This window comes from Paramormyrops kingsleyae, chromosome 7, assembly GCF_048594095.1.
Source record: "Paramormyrops kingsleyae isolate MSU_618 chromosome 7, PKINGS_0.4, whole genome shotgun sequence".
NCBI classification, from domain to species: Eukaryota; Metazoa; Chordata; class Actinopteri; order Osteoglossiformes; family Mormyridae; genus Paramormyrops; species Paramormyrops kingsleyae.
In genome coordinates this window covers 7,802,571-7,823,707 of record NC_132803.1, presented here as the reverse complement: position 1 = coordinate 7,823,707, position 21,137 = coordinate 7,802,571, and the positions used below count along the sequence as shown (strand labels likewise).

Here is a 21,137-nt window from a genome sequence, read left to right as displayed (position 1 = left end):
TTGAGGTAATAGGATACATGTTGTAGGATGTTTTTTGTTCCATTCCATATTGTCAAATGGTGTGAACTATTAGGATAACTATGATGTGCATGAATTGTGGTTCTATGGTGTGAGTCACATAGACAGGTGGCGTGGAATCTTAATGCATGAATCTAATGCAGCTACGTAACAAATTGACGACATTCTTCAGCTAGGATTAACATATATTCCTTTCATTAAAAAGTAAAACATACATTTTAAATTAGATTAAATGTAGTAAAAATAAAAATTAAGAAATTAACATTACACATAAAATAACATTGATCTCAAGCATGATTCTCTTGTGAAATAAAGTTAATTTCACTTATTTTTATTTCTAACTTGTAAACAGAGGTACATACACTTTTAGCTTTAGGGTGTTTTTAAGGATTGACAGCTTCAGTTTCTTTACCTTTATTAAATCTGGAAGGCAAATGAAAGTAATGAATCATTTAATGAAAATCATTTAAAGAAAAATGTATGTATGGTATGTTTTTGCTTTGATGGAACATTATTAGTAGGCAGTATTGTAATCTATGGCTGTACGAGTTGGATGGTACTATCCAGAGTTCTTCATTGTAATAAAATCTATAAATTTAAGGTGCATATATGGGCATTTAAATTACAATGGGGGTGTAACTGGTTATATTTATCACTTTGGCACTGGTTTTACATTTTTTACAAAACCTGATCCAATCTCTTTAATGATTTTAATTTAAAACAGTGGCACACAGTAACATATATAGTTAAAATTGTAAATATGGAGATGTGGTATTAAAAAAAAACACCTAAACCAAAGTTTAATGCAGACTAACGTTTATTTCCCTTTTTAAAATGTTACTTTTTGAAAATGTACAGTATTGCTAGTTATCAATATGTCATACAGAATTATTTATATAATTGCACACAGATTCCTTCTCATGGAGGTGGGAAGCACTACACTGATAGACTTAGCGTCACCAAGGGGATAAACTGGGCAGACATCAGTTTTGCAATGACTCTGCAATCCTGGACTGCTTAGTGCTGTCATGTTTCAGTCAGGAATAAAACAGGGTGTTGTCCGACCTGTGGAAAAAAAATGCAAGCTCTGGCCTTCAGCCAACGTGTGAAACCACGGCCCAACCCAGCATTTCCACACCCAGCCTGCATGCCATTCTTACTGGTGAACTCACAGCCTGAGCTGATCCGTGTAGCAATAATACACCTAACTAAACACACCAAAGTGCATCTGACAGGGTGAACAGAAATTGCAATGTTGCTCTTGCTTCACAATCATGTGATTTCCACTCTTGGATGTTTGTGACACCTGCCCCTCAAAGGTAATTTTATTCTCAAACATTAGCAATCATGTGTGAAACATTTTGACTTTAGCAGTAGAAAAAGCTTTGTATCTTAAATGCTCCATACAAGAATACTTACAGCAAAGGAACCAAAAGAGGAATAACACTGATATTTAAATGTTTCCAGCTGATATGTTGCAAAGACATTTGCTTTTCTGTACACACCTGTGTGATGAAAACTAGGTGTTTCCTTTTGGTTGAGGTGACTAGAAAAACTGGTTGTTTATTCTCCTCTGACTCTTGTCCGCAGATCTGCCTCACTGCTTCTCTGAGAGACGGTCTTCCTTACAGCTGAGGAGTCACTTTCCATTCAGCAGAGAAAAGGTAATAAGAAACAGTGCAATCTCACAACCGACATATCAGAGGGATCCTGAAATGGTTTTAAATATCTTAGATCACTGATATGAATAGGCTAAAGACTGTAAAATTCTGTGCTGCCGTAGGTCGTAGAAATCCAGCTTACCAATAACCCTTTGGCAAGAAATTCAGCAATTAACACTGGCAAAAGAGCATGCTAGTTCAGTTTTTTTCCTTTGTGCATATAGCTGAAAAATGGCTGTTTTCATTGCAATACAGATGTAATTTTATGTTGCCTTGTTAATTCATATAGTTCAAAACCAAAAGAGACTGACTTGCTGCATAAAGCTGGATATTTTTTACTTATTTATTTACTTATAGCTATTTAATATTGCGTTGCAGTTTATTTGGGAGTATTGCATAATATTCATAGCCATAACGTTTTTCGAGCTCTTTTTTATTATACTGTTAAATTACATTATATATTAATTTTGCTTACGAATTTACTTTTTATTTATTATTTTCTGCATCCTTACCAGTGGTCCATACTCTTCCTTACATTAGTAAATCTGTTTTGTTGTATTATCAACACAAAAGTGCGTCTGTATAAAAAATCAAGACAGCGTTACATTTTTGCATAAAATGTGAATTTCATTACGGTGCTATTTTGACTAAAAATATGCAATTCCCCAGATATTTTGTTTAAAAAAACAATAGGAATCCTGCACCTACGCTGCTTGGACCCCTAATAATTTCCTGTTTTTAATAAAAGTAAAGTACGTAATGGGAAGGTGGACTGCATTAGGGAAATATTGTTGATTCAGGAATTTACATGAATAATGTCAAATCAAAAACTTGGGGGATACAGGGTATTTTATTTTTTTTTAAATACAAGTAATATTTACAGGCCAAATTAAGCTTTCTTTTGAAAGCTTTCTTTTGGCCCACAAATTGCCTGTTTTATTTAGTTTAAATGAAACACTACTATTGGCTGGGTAACAGTTTACTTAAACAGACCCATTGTGTCATGTTGCCTTGTCCAGAGCCACATCACATTGTTTAGTATGAAATATTTTACCTAGCAAGGTGCCACTGATGTAGCTCTACTGTATGTATCTCAGAAAATATCATTTTGTTTGATAATGCTTATGCCTGGAACGCAATTGACAGCATTTCTTATATTTAACTGTAATACATTTAATAACATCTGGTGCATTCTACTCTACAACCCTCTTTCACTTGAGTCACATTAAACAATTAAGGACTCACCTTAGTACTCTGTCGTCATCGTGCCATGTGCAAACTGATATACTGTACAGTTCTGTTTTAAAGCCTAAATGAGCAGTGTTTAGTGTTGCATATCATGTTATAATTTTTAAGTTAATATATTAACAGAAATTACATGTGGTTGGGGTGGCTGTGTGGCACTGGTAACACGCACTGCAGCCTCATATCACAGGTATTGTGGGTTCGGTTCCCAACCTGTCTGTTCCTGTGTGAAATGTACCATGTCCCAGGCCCATGTGGACGTTTTGGTTTTGGTGAGCTCGTGTCTCTAAATTGTGCAAAAGTGTGTGCATCCGATGCCAGCTGTGCCCTGCTTTGTGCCCTCTGTCTCCTGGGAGGGGCTCCAGGCTCACTGACACCCTGCACTGGACGGGCAGATAAGGGTAACAGCAGGATACAGTTTCATAATTGCTGTAATTCCATATATAATTAAATGATATCATTTTATTATACTCTATTTTTGTGTAATGAGATACTTTCAAAATTGTTAGTTTATCACTAAAAAGAATCAATATAGTTCTCAGTAACCAAAAATCGTCTCAAGAAAACACCCAAGGCATGAAACCGAAGTGGTGAACCAGTGGTAGGTTATGTAGCTGGACTTCAGCCGAATACTATATATATTTATTATTTTGGATAGGAATCCCATTTCAATCTCAATACTTCGATATAGAACAACAAATGCAATAAACGGTTTGATTAAATAGAATCAAACAGAAATCAGCCTTTGCAATTTCAGACAATAATAATAATAATAATAAAAATAAAGAAAAGCTTTAAAAATAAATAATAAATTGTTATAGCCAATAGAAAACAAAAAAGTAGATTATTTATGTCATTGAATTGCAACATTTTTAAATTGACGTCATATAGAGAGTAATTGGAAGGTTTCATTTGCTCTTTCTTCCAATTCCAAGGAGTACAAAGTTTAATAATGGTTTTCTGAGTTATGCTCATCTATCTTATTCTACTAACTAATTAGCTTTTAAGGTTCATACTTTCAAAAAACATCAGATGAAAACCCTGGAGTGTGCATACCCAACATCATCATGTTTTCTATTAACCTGTTCTTTAGAAATGCTCATACTCAATGTAATAAAGGACATTCTCAGAAAATCTGACATTTCTATGTCTGAAGAATGTGATCCTGGAATGTGTGAACGCTTACACGAAAGGGGTTGTTCCCACATGACATGTTACTGGCAAGTCATGGCCCGAAGCAATTCAGTTTGAGCTTTTCCCATGTTTTCAGGCTGTATGTTATACAAGTCTGTGCACTGTAGAACAAGTACATCTTAAAAAATGTATTTAGTATACCAAGAGTACCCTTAGATGTAGTCCCGTTAAAAAATCTCTCATAGAATAATTCACTAAAAAGTATATGCGTAAATTTGAAACTTGTGATCTTAAATGTGACATCTCAGTTGTTATTTAGGTTATCAGTTATTTAGGTTATTTAGGGAAGACTCGTGATGCCCAAAACGTGACAGTAGATTATGTATTATAACTGTTTTTGACTTTTTAACAAAATACGTGCCCAAGCTCCCAGGAGTGAAAGCCCCTTATTCAGAGTGAAATAGCTTCCACTTATAAAGTCATGGGAACAATGCGAATTTACGAGAATCTACTTACGGTAAGTTTGTGTTGATTTTATGTCTTTCACAATGACTCATAAACTTGCATGAGTCTTCAGGCAACAGGTTTATACACGTTTAATGCATTGCAAGTGCATTCCAAAATTGGAAAAAGTTAAGTACATCTTGCTTGTTCTTGTTTGGTTGTACAAACTGTGACTATATCTGTATTTCGGCCTTTCTGAACATTTCGTAAATTGGTAAAGTTTGGGTGGGGTATTTACAGTAATCGCGCTTATGTGTTGCTTTGTAAATGTAGGCTGCTTTTTACAGTATGTAGTATCATATTGCAGTTTGTTTTAATACACATTTCTTTACCATTGACAGTACTTTGATATACTTTAACATGGAGCATGGATTTTTTGCTACATTTAACAGTGTCTTAATATAGTAATGACTTATGAATGAATTATCTCACGGTTTATTTATAGGTAAAGTCTGATACCACTAAGAAAAATTACACAAACCAAACAGTCCTGTATATTAATACAGCACAAACCTTGTTTGTCACCTGGCTGTACCGCCAACGATTGACACTTCAGGGAATGGCGTGACATGTTGTTGCCATAATGAATACATGTGTTTATTGTTCAGAATTTCTGAGGACTATGTAAAAGGTGAATACCTGATGCAGCTATTGTGTTAATGAACTCTGTCTCGGATGCTGTCGTTAATACGGTAGCCTCTGCACCGCTGAATGCTCCAGCAATTTACTAAAGATGGTAAAAAAAATAGCCTAAGACCATATAATGAAACAATTTTATAATAAAGATATTTTATACTAGGTGTGGTAAATGTACCATATGTTCAGGTCTTTGAAAAAAATGTCTTTTATTTTCATGAACAACCTAAAGAAATTTAAGCATTTATTGCATCTTGTTCTGTTGCTTACATGCAAAGTATGTGGCTGCCACACCCACCACAGTCTCTTCTCATTGTACATATACACTGTATGAGCTTGCTGCACTTTGGGTCTAGTGTTATGACTTGGCTGCAAACAGAAACCTTGATATCTGCGAAGTGAAGTGTACTTGCTGGAGCATGTGGACCATGTTCAGCAGGTTATTCAAGAAGAGACGCTTCAAGAAACTGTTTAACTCTGTTAGTCACAGGGATAGCATAGACTAACAGCGAGAAGATACATAATATAATAATACTTCAGAAAATGGCAAGTAAGGATTATGTCATGGCATATTTCTGTAACCCGATGATGCGTTAGAAATAAATAGCAGCATGGAAAACACCCAAAACAGAAGCATTCAGGAGCATTCATATTGCAATGCAACACAATCACCTCGCATTAGGATGCAGACGGTAATGACGGAAAATAATGGACAGTTTTGAATGGCAAAAAGAATAAAGTAAAATAAAACAAGTCTGGATGTGCATAACAGGAACCAAAAAAACAGAAGCAGGGTAGATGCAGGTCTGTGGGGAGGTGTCTAGACCGGGGGGGGGGGGGGGGCAGTAGGGGCAGGCTTATCCACAAAGGGCCAGTCTGTATGCAGGCTTTTGTGGTAACCTTTAGGTCAGTCGTTCAAACCCAGGTGTGAGGACTCCTCAGCCAATCAGTCCTCAGATTAGTAATCTAGTTAGGGAGCTGCAGAGGAGACCTGCATACGCGACAGCCTTTCTGGATAAGACTGCCCATCCCTGGTCTAGACTGTTACCTGGTTACTAGGAGCAAAACGAATCGACACCAATAATTCAGGGGGAAGGTGAAAATCCCCAGCCGTCAGATTGTCCCCTGACCACAGGCTATATTCCAAGTAAAACCTGAAAGAATGTAACTAAACTAAACTAAGCTAAGAAATGTGTGCTTAAGCTTCATTTTTACTTTTATTTCAGTTGTTATAAAAGGATCAGAAGAACATAGTAAGGAGAGACTAAGCTTCTGTGCAGCGTCTCTTACGCTTGTACATGATTTTCCTAATTTCATATGTTGAATGTCTGTGCATGTTGTTGCATCCTGGTTACTTTTATTGTATATAGTTCCGTGCTGTTGTTGCTGTTCTTGGGGGTCTCTCTAGGAGGGCAGTGGTGGAGTATCAGAACATCTGGGGAGGGGGGATAAAGTGACTTGATTGGGGCCCTAGAAAAAACAAACCCACCACTGATGGTGGGGCGACTGTACGACCATGAACCGGGGCACGGGGGCCACCAAGGGGGGGTCGTATAAGAGAGAGGGAGGCTTTCTCTCTCGGTGGCTGCTTCAGTTAGAGTACAGAGTTTCTGTGGCCGACGACATTGATTATTACATTGTTCATGGAAAAGACCAGATTTACTAAATTTGCCTTGCCTCCTCATCAACACAGGGTTAAGGGTGCGGCAGAAGATACAGGAGTGTATATCCAGTAGTGGACCAGCTAAAATTTGAGGAAGAAGCCTTTTTGCTCTACAGGAAATGTTGGGTGACGATGGACAAAGGTACCAGGAGACACAGCACCATGAGAGCTTCCCAAATAAAGTGTCAGACAAGATGAGTAGGGACCACAAACAGGAGAATGGCATGGTAACGATCACATGCATTTATTTATTTTTTTCTCTATTAATACAAGGACATACCTTTCAGTTTGTAACCTTCCCATATCCCCAGTATATATTATCTACACTTGCTCAATGAAAATCACTTGGTGATGCTTTGTTAGTCGAAATAGTCATAACATCGTGGGAATGAGAGAGAAACAATTAATGCCTATGGCGTTTCTCTCTGTTACTTGTTTACAAGTTTTAACACAGAGTTGCTTGTTAAACCTGGAAATGATCTGGCAGGTTCCCAAAACATGGTTGTCCAAAAAAATTAAAACTGCATCAAATTTAATTAACATGACCTGTCAAATAGAAGCAAACGTGTTGCTTATAACTGCAGGGTTTTTTTTCCTCATTGTAGTCGCTATATGCACGGATTTCTATAATGCAAGTATGTGATAATATGGCTACATCCAAATTGTATTCTATTAACATTCTATTAACTGAGCAGTATAAGCGGAGATCTCACGGATTGCTCATATTCAGACAAATGAGCACCTTGAAAATAAAAACGGCATGAAATGCTATATGCCATTTAAAATGCATTCCGCAGTATTCTAAAACAACAAATTGCTGAAAAAAATCCCAGTGTAAAGGGACGAAGCCTAGTAGTAAAATTACAATTTTTATTCCAGTTGGTTATTTGATATAATTCAGCCATGTTGACTTTTTGTAGGATAGGGCATTCAAAATATTATTTCAAATATCGTTTGTATATACATTTAATTTATTTGAAAATGCTTTTAATTTACATTTTCTCCTCGTATTGAATCCTTTAGGAATCAGCCTTTGCAAATAAGCAGCTTGAAAGTCCTTCATCTGAAGAGGAACCACCAGCTGCAAACATCAGCCAGAACCCCAAATACCAACTCTTTCTTGCTTCAGATATAGTTGGGAAAGTTTCCAGGAATGAAACAAATGAAAATGGGCCCAGAAGCTCCCAGTGGGAGAGCAGTAATTCTAGATTTGGGTCTAACAACCACCGTGGGTCCCTGGAGTCCCTGGCGTCCCGAGACTGGGATACTATGTCAGACAGGGTGAGTATCAGCAGGTGTACTGGAAGCTTCTTAGGTTGCTTCCACACTTTAAGCAGAGATTTCTTTAACTTTCTGTTATGAGAATGGTCAAATTTGGTGCTTAAATATAAGTAAAACACGATGAATTATTCATAAGCAAGCTTACAATTTGAAATGTTTTGCTCTTTGGTCTCAGGTGGGTGGTTTTGACAGTCCACCAAGGGTGTTCAACAGCCCCTACGCTGCTCATTCAATTGACCACGTTTACAGAAATGCTGAGTACAAGGTATTATATTATTCATGTTTTTTGTACATTTCATAGTCAGATTTTTATGACTTTATGCATATTTTGTGAGTTTCTGAAATATAGTTTATGAATCTCATTCCTGAAAAGTAATATTTTAATGATAAGTGAATAATAAGTGAAATGATTTGTTTACTACTCTGCTTTAGTAACGCCATCATGCTGTAATTCCAGGTATTCCTTTGATGAGGTACTACACTTTCATTCCTGATTCTCTCTCTATATTTTCTGCCCTTGCTGTCCAGGATATGATGTCACCAGCCCCATCTGACCTCAGCGTTTTTAGTTACAATAGCAGAAGTGTCAGTCCGGTGCCCTCCCCCACAGTCTCTGCCTCCCGTGGCCGATTCCCTGCGTACGACACTTTGACTAGAAGGCGAGAGGTCTGGTGCTAATGAGAACTTTTCCTGTCAAGTATAAAAATATATATTTAAATGTTACATTCAAACAATAAAAATCATCCAATTTCCACAGCCACTTATGCAGTGCCAGGGCGCGGTAATCCCAGGAAGCACCAGAGGCGCATTGCGGAACACATTTACACACACAATCGGGCACTGAGGGAAATGTTTAGAGGCAGCTATTAATTTGCCAGTGTTTGGCAGCCTTTGAACTGTGCTCCTCCTGTGTTTGTCTGAGCTTCCTCCCAGAGTCCCAAAGATATGCAGTTTGCTGAATTGGTCCCTCTACATTGCCCGTGGTGTATTATTGTGTGTGAATGTGTGTTCTGCGATGGAATGGAATACAGGCTAGACTGTCCCCCTCATGACCTGCATATGCATGTATACACAAAATGGCTATTTATTACTCCTTTATTTATTACTATTTATTACTTCTTATTGCTGTCCCATCTAGGGTGTACCCCAGGTTTGTGCTCTTTGCTGCCTGGGATAGACTCTAGACCATCCACACTTTGACCAGAATCAATAGAAATGAATTTGTGGGGGGGTGGGCTGTAGATTTCGCCAATCAATGGGGACCCCCTCTGTAATGGGAGTGGGGTTAGGGGGGTGAGTTAGATTTTGACAACTTGAAGTAAATTTTGAGGGGGGGTTTACACTCAAAGGTTTTGCCAAATAGCTACATACCTAGTTGGTTGCAAACAAATTTCTATGTACCTACGTACGTACAAATGCGTTCAAAACGCTAAAGTACCCATATTTTTTGGTGTCCCAGTGCCATGTTCATATGTGTGTTTGGTCTTACAGCCCAGTACTAGTCCCTATCTCCTGAAGACAACAGCTCCTTATAAACGGGATTATATTGAAGAACTCACAAAGCAGCTTGATGAAATTCAGAAGGTATGCTGTCTAAAAAGTGTTATAATGTTATCATGTCAACTTACAGCTGTTGCTTATACAATAATAGCAAAAGCGAAATAGTCTTGTTTACGCAAGCGTGTAAACACCTTAATGTAGAACATCTGACGTTAGAGGCAATCTTGTTCTATCAAGCAGTACATTACAGAATAGATAACCCACATGTATGAGAATTCTTGATGACTTTGTCTTGCCTGGTTCCTTCTCTCCTCACAGAGAAACCAGTTCCTTGAGGCTGAGAGCATTGAGATGGATAAGGAGAGGAACCAAATCCGTTTTGAAATGAGGGGACTGCTGGTGCACAATGAAGACCTGTTCCGGACGAATACCCAACTGCAAGTGGAGATGAAACGAATGAGGGAAAATATGGCAGAAATGGAAATGGAGATTTCAGCTCTGAATGAGCGCTTAAGACAGCAGGAGGTATGACATCGCAAACATCACGGCAGACCGAAAATAATGTACTACAATGTACAAAGGTCTGCCAATGAAGTTCAGCATAGCTATGTGAACTATAGGATTTTTCTCATTATGTTAATGGAGTGGTATGGTGGCTTCCTGGGTCCTGCCCCTCGGGCTCTCTCTGCAGTTTGCATGCTTCCCCCGTGTTTGCATGGATTTCCTTCCACAGACACAACAATTCCAACCCGATTTATGGCATGTATCTCCTAGGATAGACTTTAGCTCACTGTGGAATTGTGACTGTGCATTAAGGACTTGATTCGTTAGCTGTCCAAATCTAGATAACTTACTAATATAGTATAGTATAGTATAGTATAGTATAGTATAGTATAGTATAGTATAGTATACTAAAATACTAATAGAGGTATGATGCAAAATGAATAATACATGGATATCCAGTTTGAATTTCCTACTTTAACGTAGACTAATCTTTCACATCGCCTCCATGCAGCATTGGTATTGGCAACATCCCACTGTACTTAATTAGGATAATACTGTACACTGTTCATTTACAGGTGTCATCATTTAAAATCATGAACTATGGTTACGGCAAGTGGTATGCTGAAGAAAGCTGCAACTTGAGTGAAACATATATTATGTATTTTCTGATCTGTCATGGAATTAAACAATACATAAAATACAATACAGTCAACCCTCAGTATCCATGGTTCCAGAACTCCTTGCTGATACCAAAATTCGAGCATGCTGAAGTCCCTTATAAAAAATGCTGAAGTATTTGCATATAATGTACACACAACGTCCTGTATATTTTAAATCATCTGTACATTACTTATAATACCTAATACAATGTAATTGCAATGTAAATATTAGTTATACTATATTGTTTAGGGAATAATGACAAAAATGTCTGTGCAGTACAGACACAACAACCATATTATATACAGTAGAAAATATAAATAGAATAAATATTAATTCATTTTGTCTTTCTCTCTGTCTCACACACACACACACTTACACACTTAGCAACAACCAAAACTACACATCACTTCATTCATGTGGAACTTTCTGGAATTTTTTATTTCTGTTTTATTTTATTTTTAATATTTTCAATCCGCACTTGGTTAAATCTGTGAATGCAGAACCTACAGATTATTATTATTTTTTTTTACCGAACTGAGAAACGACCAGTGGTTTATGTGTTTATTTTTAAAGGCTGTTTTTCATAATCTGATTAAAACAAAATCAGCTAACCAGGGTCCTGCGGCTGAATGCTACATTTTTTTTGTCAGATCTAGCTGCAGTTATGTTCCTCCAGGGCTGCGGCTCTGGACCCTAGAGTTTGTAACTGTTTGACTTCTTGTTATACTATAATCTGTTAATAGTGTAAAATCCTTGTGGTCAAAGCTCAAATGTAAATGAAAAATGCTTGAATGTGTATCCGTATGTATAAGTTAAGCATACTTCATGTTTTGTGTGCAGAGGGAGTTGAAAGAAGCTAGAGAAGCGATGGTGGAGGCCAACACTCAAGAATTCGCATTTGGCTTCCTGCAGCAGGCTTTGAAGAACAAGATAGAAGATGCTGAAGTACGGCAAGCAATTTTTTGACTATAGTATATTATTATTCTATACATACTATATAGAATAATAAGGTAATATTCTATATGTACTAATTCTGTATATATTTTGTGTCTATATATACTACATATACTAATTTTATAGATTTTTAGAATTACATTCTAAGCAAATACCTGTCTTCAGAATTATCATTCCTTGAAGAGTTATTGTTCCTCGTGAAGTTGATGTATGCAGTAATGTTGTAGTGTAAGCCTGGAATTTATTGTGCCGCAGGAAGCTCTGGAGAAGCAGACGAAACATTCCCAGACATTATCTGAAAAGCTCTGGCATATGGAGAGGGAAGTGGAGGAGCTGAGGGTAGACAAAGAGATGCGTGATAAGAAGAATTCAGAGCTGAGCAACACGGTGCTCCGCCTAGAGGCCGAGGTATGAGGGACGGCAGCCTCTGCATGAAGCGAACCAAGTGGCAATGTTTGTCATCTGAACTGAATAGTATCTGGAAAGTTAAAAAGTCAATATTTCCTTTGTTAAATTTTGAAAAACATATATTGGCAGGGATGTAAATCAAGTATAATTCCGATAATGCAAGTATAACACCTTTAGTAACTGATTACCCCAGTTATACAAGGCAGTCATGGAAGTTTCCCCCACATGTTTATATTGTTCTGTATTTAATATTTACATTAATATGGTTATAATCTGTCCCAGATTGTGCATTTCTGAGCACTGAAAAAAAATGAATCAATTTGTCACATGTTCTGTTTGAAGAGGGAACGCTCTGTCTGATTGCAATCACTTGCAGCTGGGAGACGCTTTAAAAGCTGCAAGCCAGTCAGCCATAGAGCTGAGCCTCCAGCAGAAGCTGAAGAATGAGGCCCAGCTGCAGGTGGAGGAGCTGGAGGAGAGTCTGCTGGAGAACACGCAGGAGCTGGACAAGGCCCAGCAGATCGTCAGGCGGCTACAGGGGGAGGTCTGATATTCTCTTATTGTCATTTACTGCTGCTCTTTTTATCATTATTTATTGTAATATGCTTGTAAATTCACCTGTGTTTTTGGTTATTGTTCTAAAATAGGGTTTTTTATACCCTGGACCCCTTCTCAGAATGTTTTTGGTAGCTTTACTTGTGTAGTCGTACACTCTTACTTAACAAATTAATTCACCAGTAACCAAGTGTTATGTACTGAGCCCATGTTCGTTTGTCATTTAATCAGTCATGACAGTTCATTTATTTCATGCAGTTGTCCATGATTTGTACTTGAGTAGTAACTGAGTTACGAAGTTACTTAAGCCCCCTCAAGTGAAGTGTTGTTAAATGCATAAAATAAAACACAAATATCTGCAATTTCTGTTGGTGACAAGTACAGTACTACTAATGCTACTGCAAGTACTCAACTAATTATGTACATTAACCATTGCACCATTAACTTTAGAGAGAGACAACAAAGTAGCAGACTCTATAAAGAATATCAGTGACCCCAAGATGACAATGAATACAATAGAGATGTTTCATTAAGAAACATCTATGATTTGGATGTGCTGCCTCTGGTCATCAGGTCAAAATAAAGCATCAGTCATGAAACTAAATGTAAACCTTCAGAAGGCCATTACTGAGTCACGTGTGTGTGTGTGTGTGTGTGTGTGTGTGTATGTATATATATATATATATATATATATATATATATATATATATATATATATTACACACACACGGTTAAAAGTTTGGACACGCTTATCCATAGAAAGGTTTATTTGTACTACCTTCTCTACATTTATAAAGACAATAAAAATAGCATATAACATTATTATTAAAACGTAATAAAATTAATTGGGGAGGGGGCTCTGTGGGTTGGAACTCGGAAGGTTTCCGGTTCAAATCCCTGGGTTGACAGAGCAATCCCATCACTGGGCTTTGAGCAAGGCCCTTAACCCCAATTTTTCCAGTGGACTCCTTTTCAGCAGTTTCATGAGGTGGCCTCCTGGGATGATTTTCCAGCTGTCCTGAAGTAGGTCCTACATATACTGAGCATTCATTGGCTATTTTTCCTTCACTCTCTGATCAAACTCCCCCAAAAACCATTTCTACTGTGTTTAGGTCAGGTGGCCAGATCATACAATGTGACACTCTATCACTCTCCTTTGTAGGTGGCTTGATGTGTACAGATTTTTGACTCATACTGCATATATATAAGTCAGTAAGTCATTTAGTGGGTATGTGTGTTTGACCCAGATTGCTGAGAAGCTGACTGACAAAGAGAAATCTCTGGAGGAAGAGATCCAGTTGCGGGAACGTATCCAACTGCAGTGCAAACAGGCTGAGAGGACAGTAGAAGATCTGCAGATGGAGCTGGAGGCAATGGCCCAATCAAAGGAGGAAGTTGTGAAACAGTTGAAGCAGACCCAGGTACCAAATCATTCCAGCTTTATCCAAAATATGTAGACATGATTATACGTTCTTCTGCTAAAATTACAGAAACTCATTAATCAAAATATTTTAGAAGCAGCACACTCAAATGTTCTTCAAAAATTAAAACTGATTCACTATAAATATTTAATCTTAAAAATAAAATATTATTGCTGCACAGTATAGACATTTATAGTACAATTCAACAGATTTATAATTTTCATGTTTATCGTTCATCTCAAATGTTGGGAGACAATCGATTTAAATCTCAAGATATTTCCCATGACCACTTCCTCAGGAGAAGGTCATTGATCTGGAGAGTGATCTGGAAGAGCTGCTTGACAATGAGCAGAGGTCGACCAGCAAATACAAAAGAGCCAGTGAACAGGTAAATCTTCTAAATGTGGATTTTTGCTAAGCTTCTACATTCTCTTCTACACAGTAAACCTTTTGAAATATACCACTGGCAGCTCATAAAACTTTAAAATAGATTATATCCAGTGACATGAATAGCTATAAATTGTGTAGTACTTTACTTTTTTAGCAAACTATTATTTTTGTGTAATTTTAATCATTTGCACTCTTGATTTTATCACTGAATATGTTTTTTTAAACAACTGCTGTGTACTTTTCACTAGATACTATTATTTTTACACTGACCTACATACTAACCTAACAGAACAGGCTGACTGTCTTTTTAATAAGGAAGTCAATTTATTTTACAGGCAGAACAGTTTCAGATGAAGCTGATTCAGGAAAAAGACCTTAATGACCAGCTGGAATATGAAAAAGCCATTCTAGAAAGAGAGGTACGCAGCATTATGTGTGACAAAGTAATAAAAACAATTCTGAGGTGACATTTTTTAAATCAGACTTTTGCAAAACTCATTGGATTCAATTTTAAGAATATCAGAATTTTGTATTTAAGGTTTAACAAGCACAAAGCAAGGATTTATTTGTCATAACATAATACAAACTAGATTTTAAACTCCTGTCCTAGAAACAAGGTTTTTCCTCAAACTGCTAAACATACTCATATCAAAATATATATTTATGTCTCACCTTCATACTGTGTTTGAAATCAGGTCATCCCTGGTAAAATGGATATTTCATGTATTATTATTATTATTATTAGTTCTATGAAACACCACATGAATAATTCGATGTTTATTTATACAACATATAAATAACAACAGACTAGCCAGAAAAATTAATCTGCAAAATAAGAGCCTGACAGCAGTTGGGACAACAGTTCATTACAGCTTTCTGAGACTATGTTAAAATTACTAGATTCAGTTTTCGTGCTGGTTTTTATTTGCAAAGATCTACAACTTTTGAACTTTTTAGAATTTCAAGAAGAAATTTTTTATGCTTATTATGAATATGTATTAGTTTAAACTAGTTTAAACAGTTTATTTAACAGGATTTGTTATGGGTTTTGCAGCTTTCAATTTACTTTTGTGTTTATAAGCATATACAAACTGAAAATACGACCATGAAAATGATGCACAGAATTGCATATTATGATTTTTTTATGTGACTGCAGTTCTATTGTTACATATTTAATTTTTTGTCTTGTTTGTAGTATAATTTATGCATATATTTTAATTCTCATGTATATTTGTTTACCATTTTTTGTTGAAATGTTGCATTTTGATATTTCTTAGCAACAAATAAATTCAGTTACCTCTGTGCTATAGATCAAGGACCTACATAAAGAGATACAGGAGCTTCAGAATACCAGGGTTCAAGATGACATCATCATCAAATTTGAAAGCAAAATCAAGGATCTAGAGAACTCCCTTCGGACAGAGGAGAGGTAAGTTGTGGCTATAAAATGCAGGTGCTAGCATGATCTTTTCTGTATCTCGTACACTGCTTGAACATGGCATTGTAATATTCCAGCACCATTTAGAGGAAAAACTTGGGTGCAGAATAGAGTGAGTGTAATATATGAATGATTATCGTGATGAAAACTTACATTGTCACACATATTGTAAATGACAACACATACTGTACACTCTCCTCTGCTTCTGATCACTCACTCCAGCCCAGAATAGAAAAGAGAGTGAGATGATTTACTGTGTTGTATATGACAAATGTAGCATTTTAATGAAGGATTCCGTGGTAGATAATTGCGACAAAAAATTTGATTTTTTTCACACATTAGCCAACAATTTCTCAATTTCTAAATATTTTTCTTCTAGATTGCTTCGCCTTGTCAAACTGAAACTTGTCTTGTGAAAATGTTTTCTTATGCAGCCCATTCATATTAAGCTCAAGTAATGTAATGACACTTTTGGTCATTTTTTTGCGTGACCCAAAAGAAAATATTCCAGAAGTCCAGGTTCTGTTCAGGGCCAGAAAGTCCAAAATCCAGACCAATATTTTGTTTTTACCTATCACTGAACTACCCACCTCTGGAACATCCCAAACCAGATTGCCAAATGCCACATATGCCAAATGTTCTGCGCAAAACTCCCTGAAACCATTGGACATTACAGCACAGGAGGCCATTAACTGTCAGGACCTGAGACGGCAGATTGGATGAGCAGTTCCTGGCTGAGTTATACAAGAGACAGAGCACTGGAAAAACCAGAAACGAGAACCTGAAAAATGGGGATAAAATTCAAATACTAAAGAACCAACATGAACATAAAACAAACCTGCACATTTAGCACATTAGCTGCAGTCACTAGATAACTAAACCACAAGGCCAGAAACAAGATGCCAGCAATTATCACCGAGGACAAAACACCAGAAAACAACAAAAACCCAGATACAAATTACTTGGTTTAAAATCAGCATGACAAACCATAGTACACCGATGCACTTAAGTACAGTAGATAGATAACAATGACACTGAGCCTTGAGGAAAATCTAGCTGGTCAATAGAATTTCGAGCTGGTTAATTCCGGTTTAAAACAAAGTATAAATCATTGTTTGCCAGTAAAGGAACATTTTGTCCCTTTTCTGTACACATAAAATGCCACATGTTGATGGTATTCCCTGTTTTGGTAAATTGAAAATAATTCAATATTATTAGAATCCACTACTATTTTGAACTTTTTACTTTTTTATAAAGCAGTTTTCATTATCTGTGACTTAATATATGTACTTGAAATGTTTAGGAACAAGGGCATGCTAACAAACAACATTGGGAAGCTGGAAAGAAAGGTCAGTGAACTGATGGAGCAGACAGAGGAAGAGCGCAAGCTGGCCATGGAACAGAAAGATCTGGTAGGAGTACTACAATGCTGCATTTCTGTGTTTCATAAGGGGGTCTGGTTCTCTCTTTTGCTGTGTGTTTTATGCATGTACGGTTTTGACTCTTTAAAAACAATCTGCCTTTCTGTGATGCGCAGTGTTTGCCCTGATTGGGCCTCTACAGTATGTAGATGTTCAACCTGACTTTATCCGACATCACAGATGGCCCAAAGGATCCGCTCCCTGAAACGGCAGCTTAATGACAGTGAGGAAGAGGCGGGTAGAAAGGAGGCACAGCACCGGCACACGCAGAGGGAGCTCACAGAGGAGCGCGAGGCCACAGCGCGCCTACAGAAGCAGCTGCTGGAGCAGAACCTGCAGATGAAGTACACTCTCTCGCATACAAGCCAATCTTCACCTATACGCTGTATTTTATGATTCAGTGACTGTGAATGTAATTATTTAACGGTTTGTTTACTGTGAGATGAACATGTTATGACATAAAGCCTTATATTCCTTTTTTAGGTGGAAGGACTCTCTTGTAATGAGACAGACTCTTGAAAATCGTAGAATCGACCTGGATAAAGACGATGAGCATGGAATTGATTCCACGACGAGCAAGGACTAATGCCAAAACTTACATTGCAATGTGAAATGCACTTACACGAAAATGTAAATATCAGTTTAATTCAGTACAAACTCAAGCCCAGTGTTTAAACCTTTCTGTGACACAAAAGTCAAAGTGACTTCAGAGACCAATTACAATTTATAAGGAATTTATGTTTCCCATGAGATTAATTGGAAGTTTTAAACATAACTAGTTTCTTTCCAAAACAGGACATAGCAGAATATACTGTAGCACAGACATTACTTGAACAATAAACAGATTCATAGAATAAAGTATTATTTCGATATGTATTATATATTAAAATAAATAATATAAATGAAATGTATTCATATTAAAGAAACATTTAAAAGTGTTTTATACTGACATATTAAATATAGATTTAATATATTTTATATAAGTAAGACAGATATATTACTGTTATATACAAATTTTAATAGGTTTTGAAGGTAAATTTCAGATCTCTGAATCTATTCTATGGGCATTGTCCTGGAGACATTGTTTTGTCAGAAAAGTCTGTACCACTCATTTAGAAGAGGTATTTTTGGGGAAACATATGATCGAATAGGTGCTTTTGCTGAAGATGCCATGCTGACATACTTGGATACTTGGATGGGTTAAGCTCCCCGGAATGTAAATCAAATTGTCACTGTAACACTAAATGGGAATTTTCTATTGTTTATAGTTACCTTTGACGGTTATTAGAAGGAAGTGTATGTATGGTGTTAAAGCAAGTAAATCAGATTAAAAAAAAATAAAATATACCTAATTTTTGGAATTGAATTGTAATGGTTAATGGTGCTAGGTTTAAGCTAACCTTTTTCTTTTTTCTTTTTTTGTTACATGAACAGTGTATCCAGGTTTTCAAGCCACTTAAGTATAATTTCATGTTATGAGTTGCCACCCAGTCTAGGGTAAGGCCGTAGCACAAAAGAAAGTTACAGTGTATGACGTTTCAATACAAACATTTATTGGTACATTAATGAATTGTGAAAATATGCAGTTAACTGGTGGCAGAAAACCATTAACAAATACAAAGTACTACACAGGCGGTTGATCATATAAACATGGGTAAGTACTGTAGAACACACAAACTCTTTATGAACAAACAATCTAATACTGGAGCCACACAAACAACACCACCAAACAAAATACAGTTTAGCTGTTGATCATCATTATCGCATCAGTTGTACCCCTTATAAAGACATCTTCCTGGTGTAACCAAATCAGACTTGCTTCTCTGGATGACGTACAATTAGGGCTGGACTGGAATTAAAAATCAGTCCTGGACTTTGGGGTTCAGCTATGCGTGATTCATGATTCATTTTGCCGACTGGGGTGGAGGTCCCCGACAATGCATTTTGCCGAGCAAGGGGGGGTTTCCCATGAGTATTTTTGCCTAGCAATAAATTTTGCTGAGAGGGGAGGGTACCCCACTCCCCCATTATTTTTCGCAGCCTACATACCCATTGGCCTACCAGGAAAATGCCCGGATATGTGATCATCAGCAGCCACCAGGAGAAGACTGATATTGGTGCAAATGATACAACTGGAGATCATAACATATGGTTTTCATCCATCTTCCAACCAGTGCTTGTTACCAGGTGCCGGTGCTCCCCTTGTCCTTCAGTACCAGGTGCCGGTGCTCCCCTTGTCATTCAGTACCAGGTGCCGGTCCTCTCCTTGTCCTTCAGTACCAGGTGCCGGTCCTCCCCTTGTCCTTCAGTACCAGGTGCCGGTGCTCCCCTTGTCATTCAGTACCAGGTGCCGGTGCTCCCCTTGTCCTTCAGTACCAGGTGCCGGTGCTCCCCTTGTCATTCAGTACCAGGTGCCGGTCCTCCCCTTGTCCTTCAGTACCAGGTGCCGGTACTCCCCTTGTCCTTCAGTACCAGGTGCCGGTGCTCCCCTTGTCATTCAGTACAAGGTGCCGGTGCTCCCCTTGTCCTTCAGTACCAGGTGCCGGTGCTCCCCTTGTCCTTCAGTACCAGGTGCCGGTACTCCCCTTGTCATTCAGTACCAGGTGCCGGCGGTGCTCCCCTTGTCCTTCAGTACCAGGTGCCGGCGGTGCTCCCCTTGTCCTTCAGTACCAGGTGCCGGTCCTCCCCTTGTCCTTCAGTACCAGGTGCCGGTACTCCCCTTGTCATTCAGTACCAGGTGCCGGTACTCCCCTTGTCCTTCAGTACCAGGTGCCGGTGCTCCCCTTGTCATTCAGTACCAGGTGCCGGTGCTCCCCTTGTCCTTCAGTACCAGGTGCCGGTACTCCCCTTGTCATTCAGTACCAGGTGCCGGCGGTGCTCCCCTTGTCCTTCAGTACCAGGTGCCGGTACTCCCCTTGTCATTCAGTACCAGGTGCCGGCGGTGCTCCCCTTGTCCTTCAGTACCAGGTGCCGGTCCTCCCCTTGTCCTTCAGTACCAGGTGTCGGTGCTCCCCTTGTCCTTCAGTACCAGGTGCCGGTCCTCCCCTTGTCCTTCAGTACCAGGTGTCGGTGCTCCCCTTGTTCTTCAGTACCAGGTGCCGGTACTCCCTTTGTTCTTCAGTACCAGGTGCAGATATTGAGTGGTGCAGGTACTCTGAAGAGTAAAAAAGAGGTGCTGGTACTGCGTAGTGATGAGTACAGGCCCTCTTTAAGCACTGCTTCCAAGCACTTACCCTGGTCATCATCTGCAGGTGCTGGTGGGAGGTGTACCAGGTAGCACTGGCCACAAGGGTGGGGTACAGCTCAGAAATGATGGCAGTCCATTGCAGAGCACTATGCAATACAATCAACCTCAGTAAGTGCTGGGCTAAAAGGAAAAATATGTTATCACATTTTTTTCATATCAGTCTTTATCGAATTATCACAATATACTTCAAGTCGTTATTTCAAGGCAGAATTCTTAGCTGGCTCTAACACTGAGATGCTACTGAAGGGCCTGCTAATCTGTATCAGGAGTATCAGGAGTGTTAAATTAGGGCTGCATCTACTGTAGGCTCTGTGGGCAGTATATCTCCAGAAGCAGGAATGCGCAGCCCTGCAGTATGGATTTGCATTCTGCTGGATGACAGTGGTTCACAGTATTTCTAGTTTTACTTGGCACAAGTTTTTGGCAGAGCTTATAGTACACAGCACCAGCCTATTACGTAGATTTTAAATTGTTCATAGTACCACCACATCACCAAA

The 21,137-nt window shown here is 38.2% G+C and overlaps 1 protein-coding gene across 2 annotated transcripts; it reads left to right on the top strand.

Annotated features, from left to right (window-relative positions):
• The first annotated feature begins 1,185 nt into the window (after nt 1–1,185).
• On the top strand, nt 1,186–18,754 carry LOC111843803 (uncharacterized). 2 transcript variants are annotated; one of them, XM_023811699.2, is made up of 18 exons: nt 1,186–1,337; nt 1,609–1,682; nt 6,978–7,088; nt 7,885–8,142; nt 8,318–8,407; nt 8,671–8,808; nt 9,634–9,726; nt 9,961–10,167; nt 11,647–11,751; nt 12,016–12,168; nt 12,545–12,712; nt 13,971–14,144; nt 14,443–14,532; nt 14,870–14,953; nt 15,845–15,963; nt 17,276–17,384; nt 17,574–17,737; nt 17,877–18,754. In XM_023811699.2, the coding sequence occupies exons 3-18, from the start codon at nt 6,981–6,983 to the stop codon at nt 17,977–17,979; spliced, it is 2,163 nt and encodes a 720-aa protein (XP_023667467.1). In that variant the 5' UTR covers nt 1,186–1,337; nt 1,609–1,682; nt 6,978–6,980; the 3' UTR covers nt 17,980–18,754. The 2 variants fall into 2 exon arrangements, with proteins under 2 accessions (XP_023667467.1, XP_023667466.1); XM_023811698.2 differs by having other exon boundaries at nt 6,892–7,088.
• The last annotated feature ends 2,383 nt before the right edge of the window (nt 18,755–21,137 follow it).

Coding starts and splice junctions, on each gene's coding strand:
- LOC111843803 (XM_023811699.2), top strand. CDS start 6,981: ATGTTGGGTGACGATGGACAAAGGTACCAGGAGACACAGCACCATGAG. Junction 14,145..14,442: donor AACAGTTGAAGCAGACCCAG/GTACCAAATCAT, acceptor CCACTTCCTCAG/GAGAAGGTCATTGATCTGGA. Junction 14,954..15,844: donor AAGCCATTCTAGAAAGAGAG/GTACGCAGCATT, acceptor TCTGTGCTATAG/ATCAAGGACCTACATAAAGA.